The following is a 25,835-nucleotide window of genomic DNA, read 5'->3' as shown; positions in this document are numbered from 1 at the left end:
TCTGGTGTCCTCATACTACAGTCTGACAAGCATGCCTTGGCCTCCTCCTCCCCTTGAAGTAGCTCCTGAGACAGGAGGTGGGAGAAGGTTCCTCAGATCTGGTAAAGTGCTCAAGAAGTTTCTTCTCAGACTGAGGCCAATGAATTAACAATCCCATTCTCTGAAGAATGTTTGCCATGCTCTAAAAAAGTCATAAAAGCAAAATGCAGGCTTTCCTTGCCCTTCATAGCCTAATAGGAGTAATAGAAGCAGTGACCTGAAGGCAGCTTAATACTATGGAAAGATCACTAGATTTGGGGTCACTTGCACTTTTGTGACTTTGAACAAGTAATTAATTAAACCTCTCTGAACCTGAGTTTTCCCATTCCTTCCTTGCCACACTGTCAGAAGGATCATACACAGGCACCAAAACACACTTCCAAACCTTTAGAAAGGGAATTCTAAGTGTTTAAATGAGTTTTAATGGAGAAAGAAATGAAATTATAATTTTTCACCCAAAAGTCAAAGTCGTAATTGTACATAATTTAAGGATTTTGCAAGAGCAAAGTTGAAGTTGTGTTCCAATTTAAAGAACTAAAATAATAGTTTTTGGAGCACCTATTGTCTGTAAAGGATATGACATTGAATGCAAAAACTGAAGAAATGATCCTTACATTTCAGCAACTTAGAATTTAGTTGAGATAAAGAAGACACACTTGAATTTTTCTAAGTCAAGAAATGTAAGAGTTAACCAATTGTGTGAGGAAGTGAATGAGAATCCAAAGGAGTTCAGATCAGGCTCTTATGACTCCATGCTGGATTGGGTGGGGTAGGAAGAACCTTCCAGGTTGGCGATGTGAGTTTCCACCATATGCTAAATTCTGTGCTGAGTTCTTAAAATGTATTATTTCAGTTCGTCCTCACCAGCATTCTGTGAGGTATGTTATGTTATCCTGCTGTATAAATGAGGAAATTGATGTTCTAAAGAGGAACAGCCTATGAACGCAGCTAGAAAGTACTATTTATATGCACGTAACAGCGAGGAGATTGGTGTGTTCAAAGTGAATGGTTCAAAACTGTGAGAGAGAAGTTAAAGGGGAGCAAGTTGTGGCTAGTACATTTTAAATACCACGTTGTGGTTTCTGGAATGGATTTGGAGGGCAGCAGGGACCCACAGAAGGATTTTGAGCAAGGCAGTGTTTGTGGTACAATAGGAAGCCTAATTTTGGCTGTGTGTGCGTGCTAAGTCACTCCAGTCATGCCCAACTCTGTGCGACCCTATGGACTGTAGCCCACCAGGCTCCTCTGTCCATGGGATTCTCCAGGCAAGAATACTGGAGTAGGTTGCCATGCCATCCTCCAGGTGACCTTCCCAACCCAGGGATGGAACCCAAGTCTCCTGTGGCTCCTGCATTGGCAGGCAGATTCTTTACCATCAGCGCCACCAGGAAGCCCAATTTTGGCTGTAAAGAAGTAAAATTTATGCAGAAAGAGGTTAATGTGAGGTTGAAAGAAAGATAAAGTCAAGATTCATTGTGTTATTATTTCTAAAGGGACTTGTATCTATCAAACTATTAATTATTTGTCCTTTCTTTAATTTAGTCAGATACCTATGTATAAAGGCTGGATCCTGGATGGCTTTCCAATGACATTAAACCAAGCAAAGCTTCTGGAGGAAGCACTCACAGGCTACAACAGAAACCTCATAGAACTGGAGGGAAAGAAATCACGCACATCCACATTAGCTGTTGACCCTACAGCTTCCAAAGAAGTGCCTCTTCCCCCTTCTGCATTTGATTTTGTCATGTTATTAGACATTTCAGATAATTCCTCACTGAATCGCATGAATGACATCATGGGTAAGCTGGACACCTTTCTAAAAATGTCCTTTTATGTAATTCAGAGTTCTTTACTTTTCTTTGAAATGGTGAATATTCCCATTTACAATTGTAAGTGGATAATAAAGAATCCATTTCTGACTTCCAAAGAATTACCTAGCACAGCTTAGTTGCCTCCTGTTCTGTCTGTATTCAGCACTCTAGCCCAAACCTGAAGCTAGTAGAGAATTCCATAGTGACCGAAAGCATCTCATTCAACCCTTCCAACAACTTGGCCGCTCCCCTGGCCCTGAGGTGCCCTCTTTGAGACTTGCATGAATGAAGGAGCTTCTCATGGCTACTTAGTATATCTTGATGTGTTACTCTAGTGAAGTTCATGAACCACATTGGGGCTACAAGCAAAGATTGCTAACATCCTTCCCTTGGATTGTGTATTAACTGAGGAGCAGTTATCAGTTGACTGAAGTCCTTACATCATGAGGTCAAATAGTCTTTCAAGATGAAAATATCACTTTATTCCATAAATTAAGTAGTTATGGGTAAGAGCACACATTCTTAGCTTTGCAAGTTATTTAGGCATTTGACCTTTGGAAAGCTAATTCTTTCTTTCTTCTAAACCTCCATCTCACAATATATATAATAGAATGGCTCATTGCATTATTACTGGATAATTAAAGGGAAACTGTTTCATTGCTCACAACACTTCTGACACCAAAGGTGTATGGGTTTTCCCTACCACCCAGTTCTTCAGTTCTTAATAAACACCAGTTGGGTGTCCTAGAATTTAATTCAATCCTGGCAGTAACTTCCCAGAGTTATCACAGATTTTCACAGTTGGCTCAGTCCCACAAGACTTCTTCCCACTTCAGATGTCTGCCTCAGTGCAGTGGATCCCCAGGTTACCCACGCTTCTGTCTGACTTGACTATAAATTAGGGGTTTCCATGACCCCTCCTCAGGTCTGATGGATTATCTATAATTATCTGTAATGACTCACAGAACTCAGGGAAGCACTGTACTTACTACTACTGTTTCGTTGTAAAGACTGACATAGAAGATACAAATGAACAGCCAGTTGAAGGGGTACACAGGGCAGAGTGTGGAAGAATTCCAAGCTCAGGCCCTTCCCCCGTGGAGTCTGGTGTGTGACACGCTCCTGGCACATGGATGCATTCACCAACCCACAAGCTCTCTGAACCCCTTCTTTAGAGTTTTTATGGGAGTTCCATTATGTAGGTATGACTGACTATATAACTGAGCATTGGTGATCAGCCTCTAGCCTCTTCCCATCCCTAGAGACCTGGGGTTAGGACTGAAATTTCTACTCTGTGGTCAGCTGGTTGCTCAGGCAGAAGGGCTCCACCCTCCCAAGAGTCACGTCTTTGGCATAAACTCAGATAAGGTTGAAAGAGGCTAATTATGAATAATATAATATAAAAACCCTCCTCTTACCGCTATAGGAAATTACAAGGGTTTTCAAAGCTCTGTGTCAGGAGACAAAAACCAAATATACATTTCTTATTGTCTCACATATATTAAGTGAGATAAATGTTAAACACTTAGTATAGAATCTGGTTGGAGAAGGAAATGGCAATCCACTCCAGCACTCTTGCCTGGAAAATCCCATGGACGGAGGAGCCTGATAGACTTCAGTCCATGGTGTTGCAAAGAGTCGGACATGACCGAGCGAATCGGTACATGCATCAGGAACAAGAGTGGCAGGACATCAGAAAACACATCAGGAAAAACAGTGGAAGACTTTGAAATGAACAAAAGATTATTGGATATTCTTTCACTAGAAGACTGAGTATTGTCTATAGGACCCCTTGGAGTATTTGGTTTCATAGGATTCTGTACCTTTCACTGGCTTAACTCATCTCTTCTATAACCATAAATTGTAGAAATTGATGGTTATTCAAATGATTCTTGTCCATAGACATACAAATGAATTTTATTCAATTAAGATAGTTAATTTCTATATGCTGAAAAAGATAATTTCAAGTATGACATTGTTCTATACATAGTAACCAGTTTTTTCTTCTATTACCATCTATTTTATCATTCCTGTCTGTGACTATGTCTCTTATTCAGATTTTCATTTGAACTAGTTGTAATATCTTGCTGATTCCCTCATTAATTAAAGAATTAGATGATATTATTATACACTGTATATGTACAATATGTTTGCTGTTACAACTAATATAATGACATTTGTGGCTAAGAGAGACTTAGGGAATCATTTCCTCCTATATTTATAGGTGGACATTTAAAGCATGAGCACTTGACTCTTCCTTATTTTGAGTTTGTATAATTTTGAGATCTTCCTTTCACTGTTTATTTAAATAAAAGGACAAAACCATTAGGTACTACTTCAGCTCTTGAGCACAGTACTTTACACTGAATGCTGTCCATCAAATTCCAAAAGGGAGAATTTACTTCTCTCCATACAAGGAAGTAGGGACTACACTGACAGTAGTGATGGGTGTTCAGCTAACTTCCTATTCTTGTTCAAGGATATCTGAGGATTGGTGAAGATACTGCCAATCCATGGCTGTTTATTGGCAGAACAGAGCCCACAACTCAAAGCAATCCAACTTGCTTTCAAGATTCTTGATCTCGGTGCTATTTATGCTATTTTCAGTTTGGGAAGCCACTGAGCTGTATATTCACATATGCATTCTTTTGGAAGGTATAGTTCAATAAGCAGTTTGAAAATTTAAAAAGAAATTCAGAACTTGGAGTGAGATAACTGGAATCAAATGCTTTTTCTTTCATTTATAAACTATGCCATTTGGGGCCAATTTTAGAATCGCAATCCTACTTTACAAGTTTTGTTGTGGACATAAAATAATGTACTACAGTCTTCCCTTAGTATTCACAGGGGATTAATTCCAGAACCCATTTGGATACCAAGAGGAGGGCATGGCAACCCACTCCAGTATTCCTGCCTGGAGAATTCTCATGGACAGAGGAGTCTGGCAGGCTACAGTCCATGGGGTCGCAAAGAGACACAACTGAGCGACCAAAATCCAAGGATGCACAAGTCTCTTATATAAAATTATATGAGATTTGCATATAACCTATGCACATCCTCCTGTATACTTTAAATCATCTCTAGATTACTTATAATACCTAATACAATGTGACTGCTATATAGTTGCTACACCTGGAAGAATCAAGTTTTGCTTTTGGGCCCTTTCTGGAATTAGTTTTCCAGATATTTTCAATCTGTGGTTTTTTGACTCCACCGATATGGAGGGCTGACTGTATGTGTAAAAACATTTAAGAACTGTGTGCTAAATTTTACCTATAAATCAAGTAAGACAAAGACAAACATTTCCATTGGGTTGATGTCTTTGATAACCAGAAGGAGAGCTGTTTCAATGGAGTGGGGGACAGGGAAGGATGGATTGCTATGGAACGGAATGTGAATGGGGGTGAGGAGGTGGCGAGTGTGAATATAGATACCTCTCAAGAAACTTGTCTCTGAACAAAAGGAAAGAACAATGGAAACAGGATATTTTTATCATTATTGTTATTGTATTCCTTTTCTCTCTCCCTCTCTGTCTCTTTCTCATCTCTGTCTTTGTCTGCCTCCCACCCTGTTTGAGGAAAGGGTACACTTATATGAAAGAGCTCAGCTGATTTTTGAGCCAGAGAGTCAGTGAGGTTACAAGTCAAAAAGAGAGATGGATATCATCTAAGGCTGGTGCAGCAGAAAGATATAAACTGAAGTTGTCAGATGAGGGAGAGAAGTTGAAATGTTCAACCATGCAACTCAGGTTTGCTAAAATAATAAAATCAAGTCAGTATAGTGCTTGTCAATGTGGGGAAAACAATGTACAAATTTAGGGGGATGGGTCATAGAGACTCATCAACTATAGAGGAGTGCTGGCAGGACAATAAGGGTATAGATAAGGGTATAGATCATTAATATTGTAGAGATGGGGCCATTCCAGAGGTGGAGCCCTTCGAGGTGATCAAAAAATCCAAGATATGGCCATGTTAGTGATGTGGAGAGAAGAGGAAGGGTCCAAAGCCTGGGTGCAGTTTGGGAAGAGAAGAATGCTGATACATGTTCTGAAGTCCTTGACAAAAATGAGCTAGTGACCATGGATGGTTCATGATAGTTCCCACAGTCTTCTTCCATCACTCATTGTCGTCAGCATCTTTGGGTTTTCTGAATAATCTAAAAGCATATTCTGTTTTATGAACTAATTTCCTCTTTTTGTATTATGAATATAGATGGAGGACAATTGATTGCTGTATCCTGTGAGGGGTCTTCATCTTCTTGAGTGCTATTAATTTGCTCTTCAGTGTTCTCTTGCATTAACTGAGTAATCTAGTTCCTTTTAACCTAGTTCAAGGCTTTCTTTCCCTCTTTATGATTTTCCATTTATTCTGAATTCATAAGTATTCTGGACATTGTTCTTAATCCTTGCTAGGACTCAATCAGAGGAGTTGAAATTGGTTTTGGCTTCGGTCTCCTGTGGTATGTTCCTTTCTGTCTCTTCTACAGGGAAAAATCATAAAGTCTAGAAAGATAAATTATTGTGTTCTAATATAATATTGACAAATACCATGCATATTTGACTATGGCTACCCCGTTATTTCATTCTTAATTTTTACATCATGGTATTGATTTCCTTGTTTGTTATTTATGACAAACCATCATTTTTCAGTACCTTCTCTTCATGATCAATCCCAAGATGTTCTACCTTGAAACTAGAGCTCCTCTTAAATGTTGTATTTTACCTCCTTCTCCTAATTTCTAAGGGAAATTTGAATTCTGACCTCAAAACTATACTTTACTTTTTCAGTATTTTGTTAAACATTTTAATTAATATTCAGCCAAAGAGGAAGACCATATTCATTTGGCTTTTTTGTATCAGTATATTTTGGCAGTGCTACTGCAACTTTGATTGGTGTAGCAGATTGTCTAATTAAGTAATTTCAATATCATAGCTGAAGCATTTTCAAGTGAAACTCCTCTTGAAGATATCAATCAGCGTGTAGCTGCTAAAAACAAAGATACAGATGAGGACCAGAATTTAAGAGATCAAATACAGCACAGGTTAGTTTAAAACTCATTGTCTTTTTGTTTCTTGCCCTGTGAACAAACTACCAACTAGTCACTTTAGAATCATCAGATCTAGGGGGAAAATGTATTTCCTAGCGTTCACTGTTTTATAGGTAAAACAAAACTAAGTAGCTTTGATATTGAGTGAAATATTTGTGTGCTAGCTTTTATATTCAGAGTATAAGTCATCATAGTCACAGAAAAAAAGAATTAAATCAAGCAACATTTCCCTTTATGGCTACATGAACTTACAAGTTCATTAGAGGGAATCCTAATTCAGCTCTCTTTCAACAAATGCCAACGAAGATCTTGGAATTTGAAAGATCTAGGCATCAGATTATAGAGTGTAGTTCTAAAACTAAAATTAAATTATGCTTAATAAGCATTCTTTTGGTTGTATGCAGTTTGCTCATTGGAGAAGAAAAATTAGACAAAATTAAACAATGTTTTGAAAACTTGAGAACTCTGAAAACATGAGTTGAGGCAACAAAGAGGAATTTGATTCATGAAGCCTATCTACTCTCAGAGGACCAAACTCATTCCAAGAGTATGTTTGAGTAAAGCAAATTCCCAAGGACAGAGGAGTCTGGTAGACTCACAAGAGTCAGACATGACTTAGTGACTGACTAAACCACCGCCACCATCGACACTTACTCAAGGGTCTCTTGAACTTCTCTATCTATGAAAAAGTAGATAACCTATGTGGCTCAGGCTATAGCTGCCAGGAGAAGGGTACTCAGTCTACTATAAGTACAGGTGATGTTTCCTTAGAACTTCATTTAGAAAACTAAACCCACATCAAAAGTTTCCTGAAATGGTAGAATTTCCAAATCTTCTCTTACTCTTTCCTATACCTCAAAACATATGGCTAGTTGGCATTAAATGATGTCTTCTTTAAAGTGGATGTATTTCATTGCCTGTAGACTTCTTAAAGTTGCTTTTTTCAGATATATTGGCAGCTGGTTTTTTCATCATGTACATTAGATAAATCATGCTTAATATTACTTCAACATTTCAATCAGTATGTGATATTCATATGTGATGTGTGATATATATGATATATTCAGTATGTGATATTCACATATTCAGTATGTGATATTCATATAATTCATGATATTATATTCATATAATATTTGGGTTTTGCAGAATTGTAGGCTTCCTGGACAACTGGCCTTCATTGGAGCAGTGGTTTACAGAGCCAGAAAACATTTTGATAAAAATCAATGCTGAAGTAGATAAACAGTCATTGTGCCAAAAAGTAAAGGAAATGTTTATGACTGAAATAATGAAAAAAGAGAATAAAGGTAATTATAATTCTTTTATAATTTTGAGTTTATGTAACAAAAATGTAATGTGTGGTTTTGATGAGCTTAGGAAGAAATGAAATGTTACCCTTTTGTTTATCAATCATACTTGACTTCACTGACAACTGTAATTTCTTGGTATAATAAAAAATAGTCAAAATTATCAATATCACAAAGATTCTAAAACTGTCTTGGTAGAATACTTTCTCCCATCCCCAAATTTGTGACCTAACTACTATGATTTATCAGTGAACTGACACCGAAATAGTGCATAAGTGTAAGCCGCGATCACCTTGGGAACCCAGGAGTTCACACTTAGAAAGACAAGCTTCCACATCTAAATGTCCACTCCCCCAAAACATCCATGTGAAACTTTCACACAAAACAAATATATTATATAAAAGGCTTAACATGTTATTTTGACAGTCAGAAATTAGGCTGAGAGGAGGAAGGTAACCTCTAGAGTTGAGATTGAAAAGCAAAAACAAATTGAGTCTAGGTTGTAGCTTCAACAAGTCTGACCCAGACTTGCTTGGGAGTGTCCAGGAGTCTCCAGCAGAGGTGTGGGTCAGTGGTGGCCTGATGCTGGGTTGGGGGCAGTGAGTGTAGCAGTACATAAGTTCAGTTCAGTTCAGTCACTCAGTCGTGTCCGACTCTTTGTGACCCCATGAATCGCAACATGCCAGGCCTCCCTGTCCATCACCAACTCCCGGAGTTCACTCAAGCTCATGTCCATTGAGTCGGTGATGCCATCCAGCCATCTCAGCCTCTGTCGTCCCCTTCTCCTCCTGCCCCCAACCCCTCCCAGCATCAGAGTCTTTTCCAATGAGTCAACTCTTCGCATGAGGTGGCCAAAGTACTGGAGTTTCAGCTTCAGCATCATTCCCTCCAAAGAAATCCCAGGGCTAATCTCCTTCAGAATGGACTTGTTGGATCTCCTTGCAGTCCAAGGGACTCTCAAGAGTCTTCTCCAACACCACAGTTCAAAAGCATTAATTCTTCGGTGCTCAGCCTTCTTCACAGTCCAACTCTCACATCCATACATGACCACAGGAAAAACCATAGCCTTGACTAGACGAACCTTTATTGGCAAAGGAATGTCTCTGCTTTTTAATATGCTTTCTAGGTTGGTCATAACTTTCCTTCCAAGGAGTAAGCGTCTTTTAATTTCATGGCTGCAGTCACCATCTGCAGTGATTTTGGAGCCCCCCAAAAATAAAGTCTGACACTGTTTCCACTGTTTCCCCATCTATTTCCCATGAAGTGATGGGACCGGATGCAATGATCTTCGTTTTCTGAATGTTGAGCTTTAAGCCAACTTTTTCACTCTCCTCTTTCACTTTCATCAAGAGGCTTTTGAGTTCCTCTTCACTTTCATAGCAGTACATGCATGGGATCTTTTGAAGGAGGTCACCATTATCTTCATTACCTCCACCATAGTTTGGCCTCAGGTAAATAGCAGGGAGAGAACACAGCTCCACCCATCAACAGAAAATTGGATTAATGATTTACTGAGCATGGCCCATCAGAACAAGACCCAGTTTCCCCTCAGTCAGTCTCTCCCATGTGGAAGCCTCCATAAGCCTCATATCCTTCTCCATCAAAGGGCAGACAGACTGAAAACCACAATAACAGAAAACTAACCAATTAATCACATGGACCACAGTCTTGTCTAACTCAGTGAAACAAAGAGCCATGCCTTGTAGGGCCACCTAAGACGAAAGGGTCATGATGGAGAGTTCTGACAAAAAGTGGTCCACAGAGAAGGGAATGGTGAACCACTTCAGTATCCTTGCCTTGAGAACCCCATGAACAATATGAAAAGGCAAAAAGATAGGACACTGAAAGATGAACTCCCCAGGTCAGTACATGCCTAATATGCTACTGGAGATCAGTGGAGAAATAACTCCAGAAAGAATGAAGAGATAGAGCCAAAGCAAAAATAACACCCAGTTGTGGATGTGACTGGTGATGGAAGCAAGGTCTGATGCTGTAAAGAGCAATATTGCATGGGAACTGGGAATGTTATGTCCATGAATCAAGGGAAATTGGAAGTGGTCAAACAGGAGATGGCAAGAGTGAATGTCAACATTTTAGGAATCAACGAACTAAAATGGACTGGATTGGGTAAATTTAATCAGATGACCATTACCTCTACTACTGTGGCAAGAATCCCTTAGAAGAAATGGAGTAGCCATCATAGTCAATAAAAGGTTCGGAAATGCAGTACTTGGATGCCATCTCAAAAATGACAAAATGATCTCTCTTCATTTCCAAGGCAAACCATTTAATATCACAGTAATCCAAGTCTATGCCCTAACCAGTAATGCTGAAGAAGCTGAAGTTGAACAGTTCTCTGAAGACCTACAAGACCTTCTAGAACTAACACCCAAAAAAGATGTCCTTTTCATTATAGGGAACTAGAATGCTAAAGTAGGAACTCAAGAAACATCTGGAATAACAGGCAACTTTGGCCTTGGAGTACAGAATGAAGCAGGGAAAAGGCTAACAGAGTTTTGCCAAGAGAACACACTGGTCATAGCAAACACCCTCTTCCAACAACACAAGAGAAAACTCTACATGTGGACATCACCAGATGGTCAATGCTGAAATCAGATTGATTATATTCTTTGCAGCCAAAGATGAAGAAGCTCTATATAGTCAGCAAAAACAAGACCGGGAGCTGACTGTGGCTCAGATCATGAACTCCTTATTGCAAAATTCAGACTTAAATTGAAGAAAGTAGGGAAAACAAATAGACCATTCAGGTATGACCTAAATTAAATCCCTTACAATTATACAATGGAAGTGAGAAATAGATTCAAGGGATTAGATCTGATAGAGTGCCTGATGAACTATGGACAGAGGTTCGTGACATTGTACAGGAGACAGGGATCAAGACCATCCCCAAGAAAAAGAAATGCAAAGAAGCAAAATGGCTGTCTGAGGAGGCCTTACAAATAGCTGTGAAAAGAATAGAAGCAAAAAGCAAAGGAGAAAAGGAAAGATATACCCATTTGAAGGCAGAGTTCCAAAGAATAGCAAGGAGAGATAAGAAAGCCTTCTTCGGTGGTCAGTGCAAAGAAATAGATGAAAACAATAGAATGGGAAAGACTAGAGATCTGTTCAAGAAAATAAGAGATACCAAGGGACATTTCATGCAAAGATGGGCTCAATAAAGGACAGAAATGGTATGGACCTAACAGAAACAGAAGATATTAAGAAGAGGTGACAAGAATACACAGAAGAACTATACCAAAAAGATCTTCACAACCAAGATAATCACAATGGTGTGATCACTCACCTAGAGCCAGACATCCTGGAATGTGAAGTCAAGTGGGACTTAGAAAGCATCACTATGAATAAAGCTAGTGGAGGTGATGCAATTCCAGTTGAGCTCTTTCAAATCTTAAAAGATGATGCTGTGAAAGTGCTGCACTCAATATGCCAGCAAATTTGGAAAACTCAGCAGTGGCCACAGAACTGGAAAAGGTCAGTTTTCATTCCAATCCCAAAGAAAGGCAATGCCAAAGAATGCTCAAACTACCGCACAATTGCACTCATCTCACATGCTAGTAAAGTAATGCTCAAAATTCTCCAAGCCAGGCTTCAACAGTACGTAAGCCATGAACTTCCAGATGTTCAAGCTGGTTTTAGAAAAGTCAGAGGAAAAGAGACGCTGATGTATAGAACAGTCTTTTGGACTCTGTGGGAGAGGGAGAGGGAGAGGGTGGGATGCTTTGGGAGAATGGCATTGAAACATGTATAATATCATATATGAAATGAGTCGCCAGTCCAGGTTCGAGGCATGATACTCGATGCTTGGGGCTGGTGCACTGGGATGACCCAGAGGGATGGTATAGGGAGGGAGGAGGGAGGAAGGTTCAGGATGGGGAGCACATGTATACCATTGGCGGATTCATTTTGATATATGGCAAAACCAATACAATATTGTAAAGTTAAAAAATAAAATAAAATAATAAAATACAAAAAAAAAGAAAAGTCAGAGGAACCAGAGATCAAATTGCCAACATCTGCTAGATTATTGAAAAAGCAAGAGAGTTCCAGAAAAACATCTATTTCTGCTTTATTGACTATGCCAAAGTCTTTGAGTGTGTGGATCACAACAAACTGTGGAAAATTCTGAAAGATATGGGAATACCAGACCACCTTACCTGCCTCTTGAGAAATCTGTATGCAGGTTAGGAAGCAACAGTTTGAACTGGACATGGAACAACAGACTGGTTGCAAATGGGGAAAGGAGTACATCAAGGCTGTATATTGTCACCCTGCTTATTTAACTTATATGCAGAGTACATCATGCAAAATGCTGGGCTGGATAAGGCACAAAATGGAATCAAGATTGCAGGAAGAAATATCAATAACCTCAGATATGCAGATTACACCAACCTTATGGCAGAAAGCAAAGAAAAACTAAAGGGCCTTTTGATGAAAGTGAAAGAGGAGAGTGAAAAAGTTGGCTTAAAGCTCAACATTCAGAAAACTAAGATCATGGCATCTGGTCCAATCACTTCATGGCAAATAGATGGGGAACCAGTAGAAACAGTTTTTATTTTGGGGTGGGAAACAGACTGTTTTTGGGGGGCTCCAAAATCACTGCAGACTGTGACTGCAGCCATGAAATTAAAAGACGCTTACTCCTTGGAAGAAAAGTTATGACCAAGCTCGACAGCATATTAAGAAGCAGAGACAGTACTTTGCCAACAAAGGCCTGTCTAGTCAAGGCTATGGTTTTTCCAGTCATCATATACGGATGTGACAGTTGGACTATAAAGAAAGCTGAGCACTGAAGAATTAATGGTTTTGAACTGTGGTGTTGGAGAAGACTCTTGAGAGTCCCTTGGACTGCAAGGAGATAGAACCAGTCTGTCCTAAAGGAAATCAGTCCTGAATATTCATTGGAAGGACAGATGCTGAAGGTGAAACTCTATTCCTTTGGCCACCTTATGCGAAGAACTGACTCATTGGAAAAGACTCTGATTCTGGGAAAGATTGAAGGTGAGAGGAGAAGGGGACAACAGAGGATTAGATTGGTTGGATTGCATCACCTACTCAATGGACATGAGTTTGAGTAGGCTCCAGGAGTTGGTGATGGACAGGGAGGCCTGGCGTGCTGCAGTCAATGGGGTTACAAAGAGTCAGACATGACTGAGCGACTGAACTGAACTGAACTGTAGCTTCAAACATCTAGAAATTTGAATCAGTGTTTTTTCCAGCTATCAGAATCACTTCAACATTCTCCTAAAGATTTTATATTCCAGTCACTTATTACATGAACAGAATCCACTGCCACTTATTTAAGATTTACATTCCAATCCGTTCATTATTTTTAACAAATATTTTGTCATTAAAATAATAAATATTTACCTAGTCCATGTTACTAAACATCCTAATTAAGTTAAAAACAAAAAATAAAAGGATATGGTACTTCTATGAACAGTCTGCTGTTTTAAAATAAGCATAATATACTGTTAAGTGGGAAAAATCAGGTTATATTTAAATTTTCCCTTTTTTGTTTTTAAAAGTATATCTATTATTAAATTTGAGCTGTCCAGGTGGCTCAGTGGTAAAGAATCTGTCTATGCAGGAGCCATGGGTTCTATCCCTGGGTTGGGAAGATTTTCTGGAGGCAACCCCCTCCAGTATTCCTGCTTGGCAAATACCATGGACAGAGGAGCCTGATGGGCTGCAGTCCATGGGGTCACAAAAGAGTCAGACATGACTAAGCAATTAAAACAACAGCAACAATTATTAAAAGGCAATGGCAACCCACTCCAGTACTCTTGCTTGGAAAATCCCATGGACGGAAAAGCATTCCGTCCATGGTAGCCTGCATTCCATGGGATTGCTAAGAGTCAGGCACGACTGAGAGACTTCACTTTCACTTTTCACTTTCATGCATTGGAGAAGGAAATGGCAACCCACTCCAGTATTCTTGCCTGGAGCACCCCAGGGACGAGGAGCCTAACGGGCTGCCGTCTATGGGGTTGCACAGAGTCAGACATGACTGAAGCAACTTCGCAGCAGCAGCACAGAAAATAGTGACAGTATATGCTAATAAAAAAATAAAATTCAACCCAGGAAATCTGAAGCTCTAACTTGCTTTATTCAACTATTCCTGACCAAACAGTGTCCCATCTAACATTCTGAAGGGAAGTAAAAAGTAGAAGTTTTCATAGACACGAGGGACACGAGGGTGGAACAGGGAAGTCTTTAGCAAAAGGGGAAAAAAATGGTTACTTTGGGCCAGGACATCTTTTGGGCGAAGGGAACTGCAGGGGTCTTTGCCATACAGATTGACTCTTCTTCTTTGATAAAGAGGGGAGGTGATATAGAGAGGGCCAAATGACAGATCATCTCATTGGTGCCAACCAGAAAATTCCAAACTGATTGATTAAAATTACGAGGAAGGTAGAAACTGCAACTGAGGCAGGTAGTATAGGTTTGGTATCATGGACTTTATTTATTTAGCACAAGTGATGCCATTTTGGGCTTATGGTTTTCTCTTTAACAATAATACAGTCTTTGATGAGGAGGGAAGAAGGAGGACGAAGAGAATTAACAAGAAATTTCTCTTTCAGCTTATTTGTCTACATTGTTGAATTTTAAAGGCAATAATTATATATTACTTTCATAATCAGAAAAGACATTAATTTCCAGGTTGAAAAAAAATCCAATAAAACAAATCCTCCTTATCTTGCCAAGGTGAAAAGAACGATCTAAGGGCAATGGGAGAAATAGCCATACAAGGGTGCAGGTATCCACTGCCATTGGTACAGGGGTAAAGTTGTGGCCATTTCCAGGGTGGAGCCCTGGGAAGTCAGGGAGGGTGGGAAGGGCACACTGGGTAAGGTGAGCCTGAATCCGGAAGGGCAAAGGGCCCTAACAATTATAGAAGCCTAGACAATCCAGAAACACCCCAGGGCTGTCTCCTCTGCCTGGAACGCACACTCCCTCAGTGTCTTCAAGTCTTTGCTCAATAGCCACCTCCTCAGTGGGTCTACCTTGCAAAGCACGCCATTTAAACAAACTGTAAAAGCTGCCCCACAGCACTTGACGCCCTTCCCTCTGCTCTACGTACTTTCTCTAGAGCACTTACCACCTTCCAGCTTCTTATGTGACTTACTTTATTCATGTTTATGGTTTGCAAGCTTCACAAGGCAGTGATTTTTCTCTTTTGTTTTACTTTTGTATCTCTGGCAGCCACAACTGTGCCTAGCATTGTTTGTATTACTATTATTTACAGTATTGCTATAGTTTTACCTATTGATGGTATTGGCTCGCATGCATACTCAGTCCCTTCAGTCGTGTCCAGCTCTTTGCGAACCTATGGACCATAGCTTACCAGGCTCCTCTGTCCATGGGATTCTCCTGGCAAGAACACTGAGTGGGTAGCCATGCCCTCCTCCAGGGGAGCTTCCCTACCCAGGGATTGAACCTGTGTCTTTTATGTCTCCTACATTGGCAGATGGGTTCTTTACCACCAGTGCCACCTGGGAACCCCACAGTATTGGCATAGTTTTATCTTATTGTTATAAGGCTTCCTTTCCTTCAGGGCACAACTGAGATTTAATAACTAGCTAGTGCATGAATGGATGAATTTTATTAAGCCTTATTTGAGTACTGAGCACCATTCTAAATGCTTTATATGTATTTACCCCTAGAAGTTGGTGCCGCATGCTTTTCTGTTCCCTTCTATGTCCTCCCAATCCTCACCTCTTCTGTCATATTGCCCTTCACCTTCTCTTTAGGCTTTTTTCACCTCGTTTATCCACTAGGAAATTTGACGTAATTCTTTAGTTTCCTATCCCAGCAGATTAGCTAATTCTAGATTGTTAGTTTTAAAGTCGGCACCCTATCAGCAAGTCTTCTACCTGCTATAGATACACACACACACACACACACACACACACACACGTCATCACCATCTCCATCAGAGGCAGGGGAAATGGTATTTCTAACCAGACAGAGATGACGTCAAATGTCAGCTTTAAGGACTGGATAATTTAAAACATGAATTTAGCCTTAATTCAGTGAGAGCAATTTTATATTAAGTTAGGTTTATCTTAGTTTATGTGAAATAGTAGGTGTCTGGAGTTGCTAATAAAGATCCATTCTTATCATCCTGTTTGAAGTGAAAAAGAAATTAGAAGAAAAGGAAGCTGAGAGAAAAGAAGAAGTTTCCCTGACTGAGAAGACATCCCCTCCTCCTCCTCCTCCTCCTCCTCCCCCTCCGGAACCAGAGAAAGAGAAAGAAGTCCACCTTCCACAGGAGCGGTCCAAAACTCCTGCTGCGAAAGGAAAGCAAGCATCAGGTGACTGACAGTGATTGCTAACCCTGTCTACAGGTTTCTCATTTTCACTTAGAAAGAGTTGTAAATAATAGTACCAGTCCATTTATCTATCAGTAGCGTTCACTTTCATGCACTGGAGAAGGAAATGGCAACCCACTCCAGTGTTCTTGCCTGGAGAATCCCAGGGACAGGGGAGCCTGGTGAGCTGCAGCCTATGGGGTCGCACAGAGTCGGACACGACTGAAGCAACTTAGCAGCAGCAGCAGAGTCAGGCTTTGAACAGCATCAGTCATGTGAAAGGAAGCTGTCTGCTCAGATGAAGTGGAGAGGCAGCAGTAGCTGAGAGCACAGCTGTCCCAAAGTGCAGGTACCTGACCACGTGGGATCCCTCCATGTGGGCATCCTCATGCCCAGATCTACTGATTAGAATAAGACCACAGACAAGAGAAGGGGAGGCACAGAGAGAATAACCATAAGGAGCATAGAGCAGATCAAGGGGACAGACTTCTGTTTGTTGGAGTGGTAGAGCTGAGTTTATGGACACTGAGACCTCCTTACCAAAATGAGAACATAACCAGTTGCCCACAAGAATAAGGGAACAAATCAACAGCATCCATTAGAGGCTAGAATACGTATGTAACTGTTATTCTTTTGTGCTATGCAATTATAAAAGGCTAGAAACAAGCTCCCGACATCTCAGTAAACTTGTATCTTTACAACATATAGCATACATGGATAGTTTATAGAGAGATATTTTTTAGCTTAAGTTCTTTCTGTATCCTTAAGCACTATGGACCATGAAATGGTAGAATATATAATGACAAAAGTGAAATGCTCAACTGTTGGGATGTATGATACTGGGAGCGTGACAGGATCAACTTAGTGCTGTGTATATGAAACAAACGTGACTTATTTTCTGGTTTTGGCTTCGTAAGTGGTCAGCTGTGCAGTTACCAAGTCCACCTAGGTTTGCTTGTTATTGTGTCATGATTACATTTCTAAAGACTATAATCTTTCTTCTTCATGGAGATCAGAGATGGGTCTGATTTTTCAAAATTAAGTTTACTTATATTAAACAAATAAATTTGAAAACTTTAATAACATTTATGATGGTCTGCTAAAGACCATTATATTCCACAAAATGGGACTTAACTAAAGACAAGATACACAAAAATGTTTTTATCATGTGAACAATGAAGCACAAAGCCTTTCATTAAACATACATAGTATTTCCCTTTAAAAAACAAAGCAGAGGTCTGGAGGACTAGTGGAAACCTTAAAAATGCTATTTAACTGGGGAAGACAATTTCCACAGAGGCTCAGTGGGGCCTGGCATTGTCCACCCAGGCCTCAAACCCAAGACCATGGCCTTCCCTCCCTTTCTTCACCTCAGCCTCATGACCAGGAGTCTCTATGTACTGGAGCCATTCCCTGAAACCAATCTGTAGCAGTCTTCTAAGTTTCTTAAGTTTGCTTGTGAATTTAAAATTGTATAGTTGAATACTGTGCATTTGGAGGAATAATAAAGCTGTTGTTGCTTCAAAGAGTGGTTGTATGTATCTGTCTCATTCTTCCCGCAAGGGCCGGGCTACTGCCTGAGCTTTTAAAATGCATGGCTGATTCATGTCAGTGTATGGCAAAAACCACTACAATATTGTAAAGTAATTAGCCTGCAATTAAAAGAAATACATTTTAAAAAATAAATAAAATAAAATGCACAGAAGCGTTCACCCCCAGAGGCCTAATTACTGTCTTCCAACCGCAAGGCATCACTGTGAGGAGATCTCAGTGCTAATAGATGCTGATGGTGCCACAGCACAGGTCACACTGCCCTTACAGCTCGGGGAATCTGGGATAAGCGGTTTTATGGAGGGAAGTTCCCAGCAGGTTTATTTATATTTATATTAAAAAATTTAGTGGTTTTCAAAGAACACATTTTCAGAATTGAAAGCCAGAGACTTCTGAACAAGCCCAAAGCAAACATCCAATTACAATTTTCTTTAAAAGTTGAGAAGAAAAGAGAAATGATTTACTAAAAAAAAAAAAAAAAAAAAACCAAGTTAGAAATGGGGTAAAGAAGGAAGCATTGTACACTGAGTACTAAAGGTCATTTTGCTCAAATACATTTCTACAATAGTGAGAGACTATTTTGGGGGGGCTCCAAAATCACTGCAGATGGTGACTGCAACCAAGAAATTAAAAGACACTTGCTCCTTGGAAGAAAAGCTATGACCAACCTAGAAAGCATTTTAAAAAACAGAGACATTACTTTGCCAACAAAGTTCTGTCTAGTCAAAGCTATGGTTTTTCCAGTAGACATGTATGGATGTGAGAGTTAAACTATAAAGGAAGCTGAGTGCAGAAAAATTGTTGCTTTTGAACTGTGGTTGGAGAAGACTCTTGAGAGTCCCTTGGACCGCAAAGAGATAGAACCAGTCCATCCTAAAGAAAATCAGTCCTGAATATTCATTGGAAGGACTGATGCTGAAGCTGAAACTCCAATACTTTGGCGCTGACTCATTGGAAAAGACCTTCATGCTGGAAAAGACTGAAGGCAGGAGGAGAAGGGGATGATAGAGGATGAGATGGTTGGATGGCATCACCAACTCAATGGACATGAGTTTGAGTAAGTTCTGGGAGTTGGTGATGGACAGGGAAGCCTGGCGTACTGCAGTCCATGGAGTCCCAAAGAGTCGGACATGTCTGAGCGACTGAACTGAACTGAACTGACAGTTCTACACTGTATATGGGTTTGTTGACCTGAAATGAATAGAGTGTCAGATATTTCTCCAGTGAAGGTGGGTTTATTCAGAATTAGCAGGGAATGATAATGCAGGGTCTGCAACTATGGCAAGCCCTATATAAGTCCTCATATGACTAGGGAAGGAGAATGCTTCTATAGAGGGAAAAGGAAGTTGGAAGGTCCATAGTACCCCATGAGTCCATGGCTTTTCATTGGCTGAATCCGTGTCAGGAAAGAAGAGGAATCTTTCTTCCTCCTGTTGGGTAATACTATCCTCTTAGGGCCAAAGATCTCCCCCTTTTGGTTTCTCAACTCTGTTTAATTGTGATTTCTATTTATTAATTTTTAACAGTTCTGAATTTTTTATCTTCTTCAAGTACACTTGAGATTAAATTTTTAACACTTCACAATTTTGTTCCATTAAAGGGTTTATTATCAAGTCCACTATCAAATGTCAGAATGTAATTTAAAACTAAAGTTCTGAGTGTGACAAAGCATGGTAGTGCTATCCATGCTGCTAAGAGTATATTTGGAGATTTCAGAATACATTTTGGAAATAAGTTTTTCAAAGAGGCAGAATTCATGCTACTCCCAGAAGAAACTAGACTTGCTCACAATATTTTGTAAGTTCAGCATCTCAGGTGTCCCTATTTTCACCCCCTTTTCTATTGCCTTCTGCTAAAGTTTGGAGCTAAAATGTTGGTTACCCAGAGTATTGTTATTAAAGGTACTAAGAGGTTATCTAGGCTTTTTTTATTAACCTTACCTCTAAAAAAAAAAAAAAAAATTTCAAACCTTTGTATTTATTTATTTATGAATGAGTTTGGTGTTTAACTATTTAACTATTTGGATGTTTAAAAGTCCTTTTATAGAGATTAACAAAAGAGGTTGTCTTATTTCTATGGAATCTTGTTTTTGGAGCTGAGATATTTAAACATAAGTGATATGTTATGCATTTACACATTCTTATAACTGTCACTTCTAAATATGAAGAATAGGTCAGACAAACTCTATCACAGACATTTAAATTGCCCCATACGGATGACTGAACCTGTTTGGTGAATTATGTGGGATGTAGTGATTTTTTCAAAGACCAAATTATTATTTGGGAAATCTCATTGACCTCCAGGTCATCAGTTTCCCATTTCCCCCTTTCCAGCATGTCTTTTAATTAGATTCCAGGCAATCCAATGTATATATTCCCAAACAATCCTTTGTATTACAAGTTACAGTCAAGGCACAATGGAAGGTGAAAGTCACAGGCAACCAAGTATGAGGTCAAGAATGTGCCATATCAAAACAATGGTTTATTTAACTCTCCTTCAAAGTGTTTTGGCATCATTCTTATTATAGATCCAGTCATCTTATTGTATAACAATCATTTCAGTGAACTATCTCCAAATACTAATAGAGCCATCTGCTTCCAATGTACTTGTAACTAACTTTTAAAACTCTGCATGTATGTTGCATTAAAGAGTTTATAATCAAACTCACTGACAAACCTAGACAGTGTGTTAAAAAGCAAAGACATCACTTTGCTGACAAAGGTCTGTATGGTTAAGTCTATAGTCTTTCCAGTGGTCACATACTGTTGTGAGAGGTGGACCATAAAGAAGACAGAGCACCGAAGAATTGATGCTTTCGAACTGTGGTGCTGGACAAGACTGTTGAGAGTCCCTTGAACAGCAAGGAGATCAAACCAGTCAATCTTAAAGGAAATCAACCCTGAATACTCATTGGAAGGATTGATGCTGAAGTTGAAGCTCCAATACTTTGGCCACCTGATGGCAAGAGCTGATTCATTGGAAAACACCCTGATGCTGGGAAAGATTGAAGGCAGAAGGAGAAGTGGGTGACAGAGGATGAGATGGTTGGATGACATCACCAACAGAATGGACATGAATTTGGACAAACTCTGGGAAATGGTGAGGGACGGGGAAGCCTGCCGTGCTGCAGTCCATGTCTGACAAAAAGAGTCAGACATGACTTAGCAGCTGAACAACAACAATCAAATTCACTACCAAATGCTGATGTTAAACTTAGGACTCAACTTCTCAATGTCACAAAATAGAATAGTCCTATCAGGGTTGTCATTCAAGAATTTTCAATCCATAGTCTAACTTCAGATTAATTTTAACTCACAGTAAAGGTCTTAGCCATTTTAGGCAGTTCACAAATATAGCTGTTTTGAGAAATCACATTTGACTGCTTACAAATCATAAACCAGCTATCAGAAAAAATCACAAATGATATTTATGTGTTAAATTTTGTTTAGAACCCCCGCATGGTAATCGAGAACCTCTTCAGGAAGGAAAAGGGAAGAAAAGTGAAACTTCACTCAAAAGAAAAGGTACAGATTAAGATAAATATGATTAAATAGAATTCTGCATTTTATAACTCTCAGTGAAAATAGTGATATTTATGTAGTAATGTACATTGGGCCCTTCTTTCAGGCATTTGTAAATCATAAACTCTTGCCAAAGAAAACCTCAGTCTTTCTGTAGCCTGGCTCAGCAAAGGTGCTGCTGAGGAAAGTGATGCTTGTGAGGAATAATTTAGAGAATATGCAAGAGTACTGGAGTTGGGTGCCATTGCCTTCTCTGATATCTAAGATACAGAATATTCAATCATCATAGATATTATAAGTGTTATCCTTGGGCTAAATTATGCCATCAGAAAACTACATGCTGAACCATATTTTCTTGGAAAGCTTCCATGAAATTGCTTTCACTGATAAGTTCTTTGATTAAAGTCCTCAACACAACAGCAGTGGAGATGAAACTTTCATTATACTAATAATAACCTGGTATTTCATTTTCTGAAGGGATAGTATGCCCATTACATCATTCAGTGGCCTCTGTGTAAAATCCTAGGTGGGAAATTTCATTCAGAAGAAAGGGACTGAAAATTTTTTCTTCCTCTACATGGCTAAATAATTAGTACCTCTAAATGAGGTACTGCCTTTTGTATATTGGCTGTCTAGAAATTCAGAACCAAATTAGCATCTAAGATTTTAGTTTCTAAGCAAGGACCTATATCCTGGAGTCTGCTTTCTAATTCCTCTCCCTGCTTTGACCTCCTAATTTAGGTTGTATTTTTCCTGATCTAGTTTCATTTATTTTCTATCTTAACTGTTTCTGTGAAATAAGGGGGATACAATTTTGTAAATAATTGATAGTTGGCAGAAGAAATGCCAGGCTCTTAACAAGCATATTTAGTTGCATTGTATGTTGAAGCCACTGGGCTTCCCAGGTGGCTTAGTGATAAAGAATCCTCCTGCCAACACAGGAGACACAGGTTCAATCCCTGGGTTGGGACGATCCTGTGGAAAAGAAAATGGCAACCCACTCCAGTATTCTTGCCTGGGAAATCCTAAGAGAAGATTGGTGGACTACAGTCCGTGGTGTTGCAAAAGAGTCAATTGTGACTTAGTGACTAAACAACAATAGTGTTGAAGCTGCTACATGCGTGCCTGCTCAGTCTTTAAGTTGTGTCTGACTCTTTGCAACTCCATGGTCTATAACCCAACAGGCTTCTTTGTCCATGGAATTTCTCAGGCAAAACCACTGGAGGGAGTTACCATTTTCTTCTTCAGGGAATCTTCTCAGCCTAGGGATCGAACCCACATCTCCTGCCTTGGCAGGTGAATTCTTTACCACTGAGCCACCAGAAAAGCCCTGGAGCTGCTACAGCAACAAATCAAAGATTGGAATGCAGTTATGGACACACCCAGTTGACTTCTGCAGAGCACATGCTCAGGGGGTTGTCATGATGTACCACTGCTTACTTTTTCATTAGAGATTGCCAATGCAATAGCAGCCCAAGAATGTACAATGTTCACAAAATGATGGCTTAAAAGGATCTCTATTTTGGCATTCAAAAATGCATATCCATGATTCTCAAAGCATCTCACCCTTTTCTGATTATATAACCTGATAGGTTTATGTAACTAGTCATTGTGAGTCAACATTGGTGAGATTAAAAATTTAGCTAGAGTTTTGGCTATAATTTATACGCTTTCTCTCACCTGTTTACAAATAGGAGAATAGTTTCCACATTTACATTATGAATCCCTTACTTTCTCATTGTGATCAGCAAAAGCAAATGAAGGATCTGCACAGAATCATCAAAAATAGAAATCAAATATACTTATGCATTGTTGTGGTTTTTCAGTCACTCAGTCATGTCCAACTTTTTGTGATCCCAAGGACTGCGGCACACCAGGCTTCCCTGTCCTTCACTACCTCCCAGGGTTTGCTCAAACTCATGTCCATTGAGTCAGTGATGCTATCTAACCATCTTATCCTCTGTCATCCCCTTCTCTTCCTGCCCTCATTCTTCGCCAGCATCAGGGTCTTTTCCAATGAGTGGGCTCTTCACATCAAGTGGCCAAAGTATTGGAGCCTCAGCTTCAGCATCAGTCCTTCCAATGAATATTCAGGGTCAATTTACTTTAGGATTGACTGGTTTGATCTCCTTGCAATCCAAGGGACTCTCAAGTGTCTTCTCCAGCACCACAATTTGAAAGCATAAATTTTTAGGTCATCAGCCTTCCTGCTGGTCCAACTCTCACATCCATACATGACTATTGGAAAAGCCATGGCTTTGACTCTACAGACTTTTGTCAGCTGTTGGTGAAGTGATGTCTCTGCTCTTTAATATGCTGTCTAGGTTTGTCATAACTTTCCTTCCAAGGAGCAAGAATCTCTTAATTTCACGGCTGCAGTCACCATCGACAGGCATCTTGGAGCCCAAGAAAATAAAATCTGTCACTGTTTCCACTTTTTTCCTTCTATTTGCTATAAAGTGATAGGACCAGATGCCAGTATCCTAGTTTTTTAAATGTTGAGTTTTAAGCTAGCTTTTTCATTCTCCTCTTTCTCCCTCATCAAAATATTCTTTAGCTCCTCTTTGCTTTCTGCCATTAGAGTGGTATCATCTGCATATCTGAGGTTGTTGATAATTCTCCTGGCAATCTTGATTCTAGCTTGTAATTCATCCAGCCCAGAATTTCGCATGATGTACTCTGCATGTAAGTTAAATAAGCAGGGTGACATTATACAACCTTGACATACTTCTTTCCAAATTTTGAATCAATCCTTTGTTACATGTCTGGTTCTAACTGTTGCTTCTTGACCTGTATACAGGTTTCTCTGGAAACAGGTAAGGTGCTCTGGTTTTCAGATCCCTTTAAGAATTTTCCACAGTTTGTTGTGATCCACACAGTCAAAGGCTTTAGTGTAGTCAATGAAGCAGTAGATGTTTTTTTCTGGAATTTCTTTGTTTTCTCTATGATCTAACAAAAGTTGGCAATTGATCTCTGGTTCCTCTGCCTTTTCTAAACTCAGCTTGTACATCTGGAAGTTCTCTGTTCACATACTGCTGAAGCCTAGCTTGAAGGATCTTGAGCATTACCTTGCTAGCGTGTGAGATGAGCACACCTGTACGGTAACTTGAACATTCTTTGACATTGCTCTTTGGAATTAAAATGAAAACTTACCTTTTCCAGTCCTGTCCAAATCATCATTAGACCTAATAATGCACATGCTTTGAGAGCATCTAGGTAAAAGTATACTCAAACAAACCATAAGCAAATACAGCTTCACCCAGCAAAATATACATCCATTTAAATCATGCAGTTAGCTCAGTTTAAGTAAATTCAAGAACTCTTTTTTCTTTTATTTTACTAGTCTGTTTCTATTTCCATAAACATAGTTTCTACTGTATTGAATAATATTTGAAATAGATGAACTCTTGATCAAGATTTAGAAGTCTTTCTTCTACATAGAAGTACTGTTGTTTTGGCATGTATAACAGGATTTACTTCATTAAGAGGAAGTCTTAGTAATTTTAATTCTTTATATTTGGAACTAATACCTTTGGGAGCTGAATGCTATTAATTGGTTAACTGTTTACTTCACAAGCTATTTGATACCAATTAATTATATTGAAAGCGTGGCTTGAGGAGCCACCTCCTTTTTCCTTCCTTCAAATTTATCCTTGTTTCCTGTTGTTGGCATCTTTGACTCATCTTTATTTTTCCCTGCATATCAGATCAATCCCTACCCTTTTCCCTGCTACTCTTGACACTGAAATGCCATTTGCAATTGTATTTATGGTATTCTTAAAGAATTTATTATCTTCAACCATCTGCCATGGCCCTATTTTATTCCTTCATAAAATAAGGACTTTTCTACTCTGTGACCTTACCTAGGAGGCATTACATAAGGGCTAATTGAAGAGTTTTCCTTAATCAACCAATTTCAGAAAAATGCTGTGTTACACCAAATTAAAATATATTTACTCTCCATGGAGATAGATGATATAGATATGTATGTCCTGTGATCATCTATCTCTAAGGCAGTGGCAGGCACACTATGTAATATCTCAAAACATTGTGACTGCAGAACTCTCTCAGAGGAGTATCCTCTGGGACTAAAAAGTGAAAGTGTTGCTCAGTCATGTCTGCCTCTTTGAGACCCCATAGACTGTAGCCCACCAAGCTCCTTTGTCCAAAGGATTCTCCAGGCAAGAATACTGGAATGGGTTGCCATTTCCTTCTCCAGGGGATCTTCCC

At 39.4% G+C, this 25,835-nt stretch overlaps 1 protein-coding gene across 1 annotated transcript in view; it reads left to right on the top strand.

Moving 5' to 3' along the window:
* The window catches only part of SPEF2 (sperm flagellar 2), a 202,551-nt gene that overhangs the window by 84,708 nt on the left and 92,008 nt on the right, over nucleotides 1-25,835 (top strand). Inside the window, exons 15-19 of the mRNA XM_010853802.1 lie at nucleotides 1,582-1,838; nucleotides 6,782-6,890; nucleotides 8,043-8,200; nucleotides 16,357-16,536; nucleotides 21,534-21,608. Of these exons, the coding sequence (XP_010852104.1) occupies nucleotides 1,582-1,838; nucleotides 6,782-6,890; nucleotides 8,043-8,200; nucleotides 16,357-16,536; nucleotides 21,534-21,608 (779 nt within the window). The remainder of the gene's footprint in view (nucleotides 1-1,581; nucleotides 1,839-6,781; nucleotides 6,891-8,042; nucleotides 8,201-16,356; nucleotides 16,537-21,533; nucleotides 21,609-25,835) is intronic.

This window comes from Bison bison, unplaced genomic scaffold (assembly GCF_000754665.1).
Source record: "Bison bison bison isolate TAMUID 2011002044 unplaced genomic scaffold, Bison_UMD1.0 scf7180017864331, whole genome shotgun sequence".
Lineage (NCBI taxonomy): Eukaryota > Metazoa > Chordata > Mammalia > Artiodactyla > Bovidae > Bison > Bison bison.
This window is presented reverse-complemented; position numbering and strand designations above follow the sequence as displayed.